The sequence below is a fragment of the Cricetulus griseus genome, chromosome 4 (genome assembly GCF_003668045.3).
Source record: "Cricetulus griseus strain 17A/GY chromosome 4, alternate assembly CriGri-PICRH-1.0, whole genome shotgun sequence".
NCBI classification, from domain to species: Eukaryota; Metazoa; Chordata; class Mammalia; order Rodentia; family Cricetidae; genus Cricetulus; species Cricetulus griseus.
The window spans coordinates 39,407,970-39,421,422 of record NC_048597.1 but is presented as its reverse complement, the minus strand read 5'-3'; the positions used below and the strand labels follow the sequence as shown (position 1 = coordinate 39,421,422).

The 13,453-nt window shown below is 41.0% G+C and overlaps 1 protein-coding gene across 8 annotated transcripts in view; it reads left to right on the top strand.

Moving 5' to 3' along the window:
- The first annotated feature begins 409 nt into the window (after positions 1-409).
- The window catches only part of Cblb (Cbl proto-oncogene B), a 184,306-nt gene continuing 171,262 nt past the window's right edge, over positions 410-13,453 (top strand). For 4 of the 8 annotated variants that reach the window (XM_027412527.2, XM_027412526.2, XM_027412525.2 and 1 more), the window contains exons 1-2: positions 410-558; positions 1,832-2,013. In XM_027412527.2, coding sequence (XP_027268328.1) covers positions 1,846-2,013 — 168 coding nt within the window. In that variant the 5' untranslated portion in view covers positions 410-558; positions 1,832-1,845. Of the gene's footprint in view, positions 559-969; positions 1,137-1,661; positions 1,682-1,831; positions 2,014-13,453 lie in introns of those variants that run through there. The other 4 variants (XM_027412523.2, XM_027412529.2, XM_027412528.2 and 1 more) reach the window with 4 other exon arrangements.

Genomic DNA, 13,453 nt, shown 5'->3' with positions numbered 1-13,453 from the left:
AGAGCTGAGAAGCACCACTCTGGCAGCGGGTACTCTGTTGCTATGAAACAAAGACTAGGAAGGTGAGTGAGGCAGGAAGTCCCGCCTTTTAGCCCCAGTTGGCTTAGACTCCCGCTCGGGGCGCTCACGCCCACCTGCGCACCCCTCATTGGTTAGCTCCCGGGAGCCTTGCCGCTTCTTTCCAGTCCCTTTCCCTGTTCCACTTTTGGTTCGAGGCTACCGTAGGCCCATTTCCCTACGAGTTCTTCTCCAAGTGGAAGGCGGACGAGAGGGCCTTCCTCTGGGGCCATTGTGTACCGAGGAGGACGTGGACCTGGGGGTAGCGCGGGAGGAGAGTCTCGTCCCGCCCATTGGCTCCGCCCGCTGTCTGGCAGAGAGAGGTCTCTCAGGATTGGTCCGGCCTCCGGAGGCCCCGCCCTAGCCCCGCCCCGCGCCCTGGTCTCCGGGGATGGCTCAGGGGTGGGGTGGCCAGTGAGTGGTCTCCTCCTCCGGCGGGCGCTGCGGCGGCCTCCCGAGAGTGGCGCGGGACGGCCGGGCGGGCGTGGAGCTGTCTGCACGGTAATTGCCGCGTCCCCGTGTCTCGGTGTCCCGAGATCTCGGTGGCTTCTTCCCCGGAGCGCTCTCTTAGGGCGATTCCACAGAGTCCCCGCCCGAGCCACCCCAGCCAGGGCAGCGCGCGCGCGTGTGTGTAGTGGGACCCGCGATCACGCGTGGCTCCGGAGGGTCGCGGTGACCCGAGGAGAGGAGGGAACCGGGCTCCCCGAGGTTGGGCGCTGCTTGCTGGCCCGGGGGCTCTGAAGCTGGGCGCGGGCCATCAGGGAGAGGGGACAGCCCTGGCTTCCAGCTGCTGTCGCCACTGCGGGCCTGAGCCAAGCGGGGATTTAAAGAGCAGTCCCTGCCTGGCCCGAGGCCCGGGAGGGAGCGGACTCAGACTGGTGGCAGCCGGTGGGAGGTGCGTGCGACTGGAGCGGGATCCGGCAGGCTGTGGGACTCCAGGGCCAGGTCTGGAGCTAGGGGTACTTTATCCTGGCTGCATTCCTGGTCCCTTTCCCAGATCCTCGAGTGGCGGACGAGAGGCCCGAGCCGGGAAGGGGCACAAGCGTCCCGAAACAAAGCTTTGGATCTCCCTATCCCGGGTAGGCAGACTAGGGGCCACCCGAGGAGAAGTGAACTCCGCTGTGCGTGCCCGCCCTTGCCGGGTTCTCACCGCTTTTTAAGAAAGGGTTGTTTGTTGGTTCGTTTATTTGGCTCTAGGGAAAAACTACTCACAGCATTGCTTTAAAGAACTATTTGTGTGTCCGCGGCTGCTCGTTTTGCCTGGGGAAATCCAGTCCTCCGCCTTTGTTGACAACAGACGTGCCCCTTATGCGTGTGCAGAGCACTTTGCATTTATGTAATAACTTGGGGAAATCTAACAGCGTGAAGGAGGCTTCTGAGTGAAGTTCCCAACATGAATTTTAGGGGTTGCAGCTCTGGTGTTTTGAATCTGGGTTACAGCAGAAGAGGGAGGAACATTGAGTTCTTATCTGTTAAAAGTTGTTTTGTTGTTGTTGGTGATGAGCTGTAGCTGTGTGGAACACCAGGAGGGAGATGCATCCTTAACTTCTACTACGATTGTGAAAACAAACCTAGCGTTACAGTTCTTAACTTGGAGAACGCAGTTGCACCGGGTTACTAAAAAGTTGAGTATGGGCCCGTACGTTTTGTCACACGTTGGCAGAGAATATTATTAGTGGGTAGAAGCGAACCTTTTCGGTTCAGTTTCCTGTTGGGAAAATACTTTTATATCCAGTTAACTTTACTTCTTTCTAAAAATTTACCTTACAAAAAGGACTAGGATTCCAGATGGCAAATTCTATGAATGGCAGAAACCCTGGTGGTCGAGGAGGAAACCCCCGCAAAGGTCGAATTTTGGGGATTATTGATGCTATTCAGGATGCAGTTGGACCCCCCAAGCAAGCTGCAGCTGATCGCAGGACTGTGGAGAAGACTTGGAAACTCATGGACAAAGTGGTGAGTTCAGTTCGTCCACAGGTCCCTGTTTACTCTGAAAGCAGTTATCGCCACGTTCCATTTATACATATGGTTAAGAGTTGTCATTATGGCAGAGCTTGTTGGATTTGTGTTGGCCATTTTTCTTCAACTCTGTGTTTGGAAAAGTTGGATTCAAAGCAAAGATTTTTGTTTTTCTTTTAACCTTTTGTCTTGCTTCTCAAGGTCCAGAGTTCCTGGATATTACTCAGATATCCAGAGTTTTCACCATTGGCTGCTGTAGTATGGGTTAGAAGTTTGTTCAGTCATATGTGGTGTTACTTTGCTTGTAGATAGCAGAAGGCTAAAAGCAGTAAGTGAACAAAAGTCTCCGCAGGAGCCATTAGGACAGCCAGCCACATGTGTAATGTTGAAATATTCACTGGGGAAAGAACCAGTGCTTTACTGAGGAAGAAGTGTTTAGGAGTTTCCATTTTTCTGTGTCAACTCATCATCATTAAGAAAGTTTTTTTTTTTTTTCTTTACTGTTCATGGCATCATCACTCTGGTTTCTTTCATCTACTATTCCATTTTGAAACAGGGAACCTTTTGGGGGTGTGCATTGTTTATTGTGAAAGGAAAATGTGTTGGAGGTTGTGTGGGGCTGAGAGTGTCAGAGACTTCTGTGGTTTCTGCTTGTTGCTTTTAGATGAACTCTAGTTTCACAAGACGAAACCAAACTGGATGTCGGTTCTCAGAAAAATCCAGTTGAAATGGCAGTATGAGCACCTCACAGGGCCCTACTGTAAAGCTAGTTGTCTTTACAAGGAGGCTTGTAAGGCTTACTTCTTTGCACAAATTCATGCTTTATGATTTTGAAGCAGTTCGACTATGCTGCATTTTAGACATTAAAAATATGGTCCTTGTTAAGTAAGGATGAGTCAAAGCTTGTTTGAAATCATAGGGTGGCATTTCCCTTTGCTTTGGTTTGCTACTAAAGACAAAGTTGGCTACAAAAAAGCTGTGGAGTAGTAGTGACAGTCCTGGGAGGTGACACTGTAAATGTTATCTTCATGAATCTTTATGTAGGCTGTGAATAAGATAACTAAAGCATGGGCCTGTCATTGGATGGCCACTAGTGTCAAATGCAGCACCAGAATATTTTAACCAGGTGAATAATAGCCTTAGTTTAGGACTTCAGAGTGACCTATTTAAGCCTCTGCCAATTTCTTCAAATTGTTATACTAAAGTGCTCCAGACAGAATGATGTCATGATGTCAGAACATTGCAACTTGCTGCTTGGGGTCAAGTTTTGGGTTTAGCCTTGGACACTTACGAATGAAAAATATGCAGCTGGGCAAACTGCATGTATTTGGCAAGCACAGTATGAGCCACCTTCGCTTTTCTATAGAGTATGCATTCGAAGGTCATCCTTATTGCTTGAGTCATTAGTCAGTAGTAGGAGAAGAAATTCCAGGTTTTGCTCCAGTTCTGTCTGTTATGTAAGTCGGCAACACATGGGCCAGATTTCACCGAAGAGATGGTCCTTGTCCACATCAATCCTCAAAATGGTCTGTATTTATGTATTTGTAATTGAGGGCTAGAGCATAAAATCAAAAAGATTTATATAAGGAAATGGTGAGCCATAGTTATTATCAAGTCAGTGAGATGGTAAAAAAAAAGTGGTATTCATAATTTTGTTCTATGACTAGTTGTTTATCTATGCATTAACTGCTTCTAATAATTTCACCATGAGTTACAGTCAATGGATGGTTATTTGACAGCTAAACACCTGCCAGTGTTTATTTTATTAACCCTTTTGTGGGTTTGAACTTAGCTTCTACAGTTGAGGAGTTTGACATACAGGGAACTCTCTTACCCTAAGTCTCTACTTAGTGGGATGTTGGGTGTCCATGTTGGCAAAAGTGTGGCAATCTGCATTTCACTATTCATCATCATTATTTGTCAAAGGTGACAATGTGAATGCATTTGTGGGCTTTGTGAAGAAAACTCAGGTCATTTTTTGTAAGAGTTTGCTGTGTTAATTTCTGCTCTTATCACACAGTAAGAGAAAGACACTGAAAATTACTAATCCTAGTTGACAACATGTTATTGAAGGTTGTAGTGTAGAAGTCTTCTCCAGCATGGGTTTGTCTTCTCAGATTTTGACAATGATGAAGGAAGTGGCTCATAATATCAACATTATCTGACTATTCTTAAGGGACTTTATTACTAGTACAAAAATGTTACCATTTAGAAAAGTAGCTACAGTAGTGTGAGTTTACTTTGTGACTAGCAGAACAGATGCCTTCAGGTCTATTAGCTGGTTAAGAGTCAGGTGTAAGTGTAACGTTACTGTTTTCTTTACGAAGGCTGTTCCCTTGGGGAGGTCGTCAAAGTGTTATTTGCAGGTAACTACTAAATAACATAACTCATTTTAGAGAGGACAGTGAATCATTCTTGGACTGGACAGGACATCCCTCCTAAGCTTTATAATTCTTTGCTGTCTAGAACTTAAGATACTCAACTGAGAGTTCAATTGCAACTAATTGTTCTCTTTTCCCAGGGCAGGCATTCTTTCCAAGGTCACCAAGCAATAGGAGAAAGCAATTGCTCCTTGTGTTCTTTGTAAGATGTGTAATGTTTTGTAATCAGTAACACTGAGTTCACGTAGTGCATGCACTGAGAAAATGACTTAATGATGGATTCCAAGGCATCCCATTTCTACAGTTTTCTGGTCGTAGCTCTTCCTTTGAGTCTAAAAGGCTGACCCTATACCAGCTGGTTAGTGGGTGTGTCTCATTGATAAGACTGACAGAACTATTCTTGAATACACACATAAGTTTAAATATACACAAAATCAAATGTGGAATTTGTTCCAAAATTGTTACAGGCATGGTTTCCTAAACACTTGTTGAGGTTCTATTGTGTGTCCGTAAGTGGTTATTACTGGGGGAGACTAGGTAAGGCATAACTCTGTGCTTGGTCTGTAAATCAGGAGGGCAGTATTAGAACTGGACATATGAGTTGCTAATTGCCATGGGGTATGAAAAGGGCTGGAGTATAGACTCAAAGCAGAGTAGAGGCAGAATAGAGGATACCTACCTCATTCTGGACATTCGTTTTCTGTCTGCAATTTGCCTTTTAGGAACAGCATTATTGTACTCCTGTTGGAAATGCTGAAGTGGTGAGGGTAAGGAAATGGTTGCTAATCTGTGTGGTTGGAGTCATAATTTATTAATGTGAGGTTCCTGAGTGTGGTTTGCACGGGAGTCTGAGCCAGGTGATGGAAAACAGAAGAAACATTTTCCTTCTAATAGAGGCTAAATGCCCTGAGTGTACATGGATGCTCTGGAAATTAGAAAATAATTAATTGATGCTAAAGAGCAAAGCAAGCTGAGTACCTGCCTATGCTTTTGTCTTGCAGTCCTGGCCATTTATTTGAATTTGCATTGGTATATAAGTGTTAAAAGCACTTAGAAAGTAATGATGCCAAGTAACATTTTTCTGCCTTCTAACCATAGAACATCACTTAGACTTGAAATAACTCTTTCTTGATGTGTGTAATTTCACCAGAATGAAATTTGAAGTTTGTCAATCATTGATACATAGGTTATTTTTAAAATAACAGTACTACAATATTACTTTTAAAAAGTTGAATTCCTCATACATCTGGAAAAGGTTCTATAAGCTTTAAAATATAGTTCCCCTTCCCTGAGTGGTACTGGGTGTTTAATCCACACTGAGTAGGTGTGCTACTCACCCCATTGGCTACATCTTCAGGGTATTTTTGACTATTTAAAAAAAAATCTGCTTTGTTTTTGGACAACATCACATTAAGTTGCTCAAATTTTGAACTCACTCTTGTAGCCCAGACAGGCTTTGAACTTATGGTCTTCTAGCCTCAGCCTCCAGAGTATCTGGGGTCACAGTCCTGTATTTCAGACCAGAAGGTTTTAGATTGCAAATTCTGTCTGTTGGTTTTCCAAGACCTCAATAAAGAGAATAATATTGATTCGAAAAATGCCTGTATTTCATTTTCTTTCTTGAAGTCATTCATTAGCAGAACCCTGGGCCCTATTAAATCTTGATTGGGTATAATAACACAGTAGCTGTTGGGACAGTTTTGCTTACCCCTGAATTAGATTTTGAATTTGTGCTGACATAATTGGCATGATTCTAAAGTTTACTACTAGTGACACCCAGGAAAACTTTATTTGCCAAAGTGAAAGTTTTAAAGGGAATCTGCTGAGTTAATTTGGCATATCCTTGTGATAGAAAACAGACATATAATGGAAGCTTTGATTGGTTAATTCTTTTTTCAACTCTTAAAAATATTTTAATATTTAGATTTTCCTTCTTTTCAAAAGTTGTTTTATGTGCTGCCAGTTTCCTTGCTGATTTTTTTTTTTATTTCAAATCCTAGCTATGGTCAGATACCATTTGTAAATAATTGCATCACACAATATATTAAATAAGTACAATAATATTGTGTAAATACTGTATCTAGTATGTGGTGGAGGTGATTGCTTCTTGCTGGGGGCAGGAAGTTAATGAAAGGTACTGTCCAAGTCTTCTAGAAGATGGTTTGAACTTGGGGGGATGGAAGGTATTTTTGTGGGAAGGAATAAAGGGAGATTGTTGTGTAAGAGAGAGTAGAGCAGAAAAGGATGGTAGAAGCCTCAATGTCATCAAAGAGTTTGGATTCAGTTTATTTTGATTGTCATATAATTGCTGAAAACACCTGATCAGGGAGAGATAAAAATCAAGGCTAGTCTTCCATATACTACTCTACTGACTCTGAAGGTTGCACTAATGCTAAAGGAAAATGAGGACAGGGAGAATGAAAACAATGTGGTAAGAAATAATAAAGAACTGGTCTAGAGAATTGCCAGTGGGTTTAGCAAGTGTGTTGCAAAAGTGGAAGGTATTTGGAAGAAAAGCTGTAGATCTCTGAGAACCTTGAGGGTTGGAGAATGAAAGAGAAGGTGAAGTGAAAGTGACTCTTGAGGTTTTCAGCCTAGTTGACTCTGAAGGCAGTGGAGCCCCAAATGAGATGGGGCACAGGAAGGGAAAGGCCAAGCTTAAGGGTTGCTATGTCTGTTTGTTTTGTGTTGAGTATGCTCTATGAGAGAGACATTGATTTTGAAGTCAGAAAATTGGGTATGTAGTTCAGAGAGAATTTGAAACTAGGATGTGTATTTGGTAGATGTGTTCAGAGGCATAGCTTCTTAAGCTACGGCACTGCAGGGGAGTTCTGATGCAGAGCATTAGAGTCAGAGACAAAGGCAGAAAATCAGTTATTGGGAGTATGAGGGGTGTTTATTTAGAGGGAAGAGAACCTTGACATAGGATAGGAATGGAAAGGTAGAAAAAGAACAGTTGTGTATTGGTTCTGGACACAAACGAGTTAAGAAGATTCCTTCAAGTTCTTATGAAGCCAAATTTAAGTAGAGAAACTAAACTGGGTAAAACTTAGGAAGTCATTGGGTTTCCCAGTCAGTGCTGATTGTTGACTTTGACACATTAATTTCACTTGTGATGGGGCCAGATTAGAATGTGTATGGAGATTATTTAGTGGGTCTACAACTGTAGCAACAGGAAAACAAAAAAAGAAAGGTGTGGTAACTTGAGGATTTAGTAAGGGTTGAAATTAATTGTGCGTGTGCGTGCGTGCGTGCGTGTGTGCGTGCGTGCGTGCGTGCGTGCGTGTGTGTGTGTGTGTGTGTGTCTGTCCATGCATGAGCAAGACAGAAAAAGAACAAGCTATAAGGTGCACAAGAAGAAGGAATAACTGAAGGCATTCTAGATTATGATGTGGAAGGGAAAGCTATGTAGATGGAACTAGAAAGACTAATCTTGACAGGTAGTTATCATTTCCATGGAGGCAAGAGGGAAGTGAGGCACATATAGGGATATTTTGAGTGAATGTGTACATTTCCTGTTAGGTTGGCAAGTAATTTAAGATATATGCAAAGTTTAAGCCATATCTTCAAGTTGTGTGTTACAGACCAATCTTCTAGCAATGAAGCAGGTAAATAACATAAATATAAACGGAAGCCTGTTTCCTTCCTTCACATCAAAGAGCATCTTAAATATATCCTGTGATGATAATAGTGCTGCCCTGGCACTTTTATCTGTTCTGCCTCAGCATATTTAAGGCTTATTTTTGAGTATGGTTGTAGGGTGGCTTTTTAAAAATTATTATTATTAATGAAAGAAACCTTAGGTAGTAGTGGACCAACATGCATAGCTTAGTATCTTAGGGTTTCTATTGCTGTGAAGAGACACCATGACCATGGCAGCTCTTATAAAGGAAAGCATTTAATTGGGGCTGTCTTAGAGTTTCAGAGGTTCAATCCATTCTCTTCATGGCAGCATGTGGACAGACATGGTGTTGGAGAAGGGGCTGAGAGTTCTGCAGGCAGCAGAAGAAACTGTCCCATATTGGGCATAGATTGGGCATATGGGACCTCAAAGCTTGACCCCACAGTGACACACTTCCACTAACAAGGCCACACCTACTCCAACAAGCCCACACCTACTAGTAGAGCCACTCCCTTTGGGCCAAGCTTTCAAACATATGAATCTATGGAGATCATACCTATGCAAACCTCCACACTTAGCATGTTAGGATTTAAGCAGTTGTTAAGCTCAACCCAAGTACTCACATACTCACAGTTAAAGTAGTTCTTAGTATTTTATCTGTTCAAAGATAGGTGGGTTTATTCCTGATCCTTTTCTTGGATTTCTTAGGTTTGAATAAATTAGAAGATTCTATGCAAGGTGACAAAATTAGTGGCCCATCTTTAGTCTTATTCTAGTACAGAACTACCCAGACTCTAAGGGTTTCATGTAGCATGAAAGGTTTTTACCAGCTGAAAGAACTCTTAAAAAAAAGAGAGGAAAAGATTATATCATGGTTTTGATCAGAGTAGCCAGAGCTGCTGGCTTATCGTACTTTTATAAACATCTCCATGGACTTTGCCTTGTTGTGGTAGAATATAAAGTACAGAGAGGAGAAGAAGAACTAGAAAGGAATGAGAGAGTGATTCATACTGGGCATTGTGCTGAGCATTTCATTTTTTTTTTTTTAATTCAAAAATTAGGAAAACCAGTGAGACTTCCAGAAGGAAACAGAGCCAGGGCCCAGGTTTGATTGCTCCTAATGTGTGTCCCTTATATTAGGACAGTGAAGCACACCACCACAGAGTGACCTTTCTCTTACAGGAGGTAAATCAAAAAGGTGTTTACTACTTAGATTTGGTATTGCCAAACTCTTCTCCAAATATTCAGTTTTGGGGGCACTTATTCAATAATTATATGGATATTTGGTATGTATTTTTTTTCTGAGAAGTCTTAACTCTTCTTTCTTGCTTTCTTCTTTCTATTGTGTTGGTGAGACTTTATAGGCATAGCTTTCCATGTTACTAGGAAACCCAATCTCGTAGCAAAGTCCCTGATCCTCTGGCTCTTACAGTCTTCCTGCCGTCCTGCTATATTGCCTAAGTCTTAGGTGTGGGAATGTTTTGTGACTGTATCCACTAGAACTTGTCCATTAGACAAGCCCTCAGACCTGAAAACATACATATGTGTAGCATCCTATTGATGCTACAGATTATATTTAGGAATATATATGTATAAACAAATACATGTTTATATACAGTAACAACTGATGAAGAAAGAGGTGAATTTGAAGGAGAGTGAAGATATGGAAGGGTTTGGAGAGAGGAAAGGGAAGGGAGAAATGTAATTAAAATACAATGAGAGAGAGGAGGAGGAGGAAGAGGAGAGAGAGAGAGAGAGAGAGAGAGAGAGAGAGAGAGAGAGAGTGCCACCCTGGGTCCAGTCTCCAGCACCACACATGTAAGCACAGCATACATACTTTGTTTGGCGATGAAGTGACTTGGTTCAGTATCATTGAATGTTCCTTGAGTTGAAATATGCTTTGGATTGAAAGTTTAACAGTGTAGACACAGTTGCTTACCACTTCCATTTGGTTTTGTAAAACTTCTTTCATAGTTTAGAGCTGGTTTCAACCTAATTTTCAAGGTATGCTAGCTAATCTAAAACCTCTTTATTACTTTTTGGCTGTAAATTTTCATTAAGACACAGTCAAAAACCTATAAATGTAAGAACATTGCAAGAATAAGTAATAGTTTGCAGGTTTTTAATAGCAATAATAAATTCTGGTTTTATATTTGTGCCTTTACTTTGATATAGTTGAAAATGTCTAATAGTATGACAAAATATGTCTGTGTTTATTAAAATGTATAAAGTATGTATATGCTAAACAATATTTTTATGTATTTTAATCAACATACATAAATACAGATTCCCCCTCAACATCTTTAAGTAGAATTAAATTAAGTGTCAGTTTTGTGCTGCTGTAGAGTATCTGACCCTTTCACCTTGCTGCTGAGAACAGTAGCCCTAAGCAGGTTGCATTTCCATGTTTTAAGACTGCCATGTCACAATGAGAAAGCTGCTCTTAGTGATTTTCAAGGTTTTTAAAGACTTCTTTTTAAAAGTCCCAAAACCCTTGGGTCAATGGCTATAATGTCATTTTCAGCCTAATTCTAAACCTGATTTTTCTTTCTTTCTTTTTTTTTTTCTTTCTTTTCTGGCTCAAAAGAAGAGTGATCCTGTTAACCAGTTCTTTTAGTTATCAGTCAGTGCCCTAAAATGTCCTTCATTGCATAGCATAATGTGGTGTATTTCTTTGTGAAAGCTCGTTTGTATAGTCCCCAGCTCTCATTGTAGGTGCAGCCTAGGTATTTCTGTGCCCCCCCCTTAATAAACTGTTTTTAGAAAAGCTATTTTTCTTTCCCTGGCTTTGTAGTTCCCTGCTCATAGCAAGCACTTAATAAATATTTATCGACTGGAATTGAATTTGACCTGCTTAGGAGTCATAGTCTTGAGGTAGGATTATTCATTTTGGGCAGGAGCGGTCATAAATCACTGAGTTTAGTAGTAGTCCAGCTGATGAACTGCACAATTGAAGGCTCAGCTCCACCCCTGTGTAATCTTTGAAGACAGTGTGGCCTGCGGAGTCCTGAGACCCCACAGATCTCAGCCTCTTTCAGGTCTTCTGTACTGTGTACTCTACAGCCTTCTTGTGTTCCCACCCTTTAGCACAACTGCATGAACCCCCTCCAGGTGGCTGTTAAGTCTTTGCATAATGACTTACCTGGAATATTCCTTTCTGCAAACTTAATGTGTGCTTTTCTTGATGCTCTTGGGAATGTGTCTTCGCTGCTTTGTTTCTCCTCTAGAGCTTTGCTCATACTACATCACAGTTCTGAATTCTGTAATTCTTTCTTACACCACCAGCCCTTCCCTCTGGAAAACTCCACAAGGACATATCTGTGACTTAATCCTTTGTCTTCCTTCTGCCCCAAACAGTGCCTGGCATGAATACTTACTTTCTTTGAATTACCAAATGGACCTTGAAGTTCATGTAAACTTACAAATGGAATAAAATAAAAGTAGAAATGAGTGTAGAGGGGGATCATTAATTATGTGCCTAATTCTAATTCAGTTGTGATAGAGTTGGGAAGATGCAGGGCCTGAGGTCCAGAAGATGCAGGGGCCTGAGATTCAGAAGATGCAGTCTCTTGTATTGAATTGATGGTTTTTTAATTGTCCCTTCATCTTTGTAGTTCTTTGCTTTTTAAATCTGGTAATGAATGGATTGGATGAGATCTTTTCTTAGATCCCTTCCAGCAAGAATCACATTGCTCCTAAGTTAATTATATAGAACAAGGTCTCGTTTGCCAGACTCCTTAAGGCAGGAAGTATGTTCTACTCATCCTTAATTTCCTGGCACATAACTTAGTACCTGATATATAGAAGTTATTTAGTGGGTTTTGTCCTTTAATCAAGCAGTGCGTTTTCCACATGAAATTACAGTTAGAAAAAAGGCAAGTGAGAAAAATGTCATGTAGAGAATAGTGAATTAGATATTCACAAAATGGAAAAATATCTATTAAAAAACAATTAATTGGGATGTCTAAAAAGATAAGTGGTATTTTTCTTCCAGTAGTTAACAGTTTAACCAATAGAACAAATGAATTTATAGCTTCCCTGTCCTCTCTTTACAAGTTAATAATTTATCAGTCTGTGACGTTTTACAAGGACATGTTGCTAATATTCAGCCTTGTCTACTATAAGAGCTTGAAATTCATGTGTGTACTCATGGTAGCTTTCGAGAATTGAAAAGCAGGAGCTGGTAAGATGTGGCTCAGTGGGTAAAGATGCTGGCAGCTAAGTAGGTGACCTGAATTCTATCCCTGAACCCACATGGTGGAAGGAGAGAACTGGTTCTGTCAAGTTGTTCTCTGACTTCCACACACAAGCCATTGCACATTTACACACACACACACACACACACACACACACACACACACACACACACATATACACTCACAGTGTGTGTGTGTGTGTGTGTATATGTATGTATGTATGTATGTATGTATGTATGTATGTATGTATGTATGTATATTAAGTAAATTAACAAATAATTGAAAAGCTGTGTCCTGGGTGTGTAAATCATTGCCATATGGCCCATGGACATGGTAGAGGGAGCTTCCTCTCTCTTATCTGTGTAAGCTCTGTGAGCCCTTTCACTCTACAAAGACTTGATATTATTTAATAAGGGACATTTTATCTGACCCTTGCCAAGAGATCTCTTGAGGATTAAGGTAGCATTCTCATATTTAAATTAAACCCTTACTCCTGGGTTGTTAATTGTATACCTGTAGAACTCAGTTATGAAAATTAAGCAAATTATACAGTCAAACCATTTACACAAAGTGTGTGTGTGTGTACACACTTATTCTTTTTGATCAATTAATCCTATGTATTTATTACTTGTATCGTATTTGCTAAAATCTTCTGTTTTAGGAACTGTACACAGTAGGAGGAAACGGAAATGTAGCACTGTGTGAATTGGTTTTGCTAAAGGTTGATGCCTGACAATTGAAGACAGAGTTTTCTTCTTACAATATATATATATATATATATATATATATATATATATGGTTGAGCTGGGCGTGGTGGGGCACACCTTTAATCCCAGCACTAGGGAGGTAGAGGCAGTTGGATCTCTGTGAGTTCAAGGCTAGCCTGGTCTACAAATCGAGGTCAAGGACAGCCAGGGCTATTACATAGAGAAACCCTGTCTCAGAAACAAACCAACCAACTAACCAAAAAAAAAAAAAAAAAAAAAAAAAAAACCTATATCTATGTATCATGGTATCTTCACAAGTGGTTTATTTCATTGTTTGCTGACAGATTTTTACTTTTGTTTATGCTTCCTGAAATTATTACAGTTCACCTGTTTTCTGTTTGTCAGAGCATTTTTGTATGTGTTCGCAAGCAGGTATATGTTTTGTGAGACCTGAAATCATTATCATTTGGAGGGAACCTACTACATTGCTGTATAAGCTTAAGTAGGAAGGAGAATTTTCCTTAGAGTAAA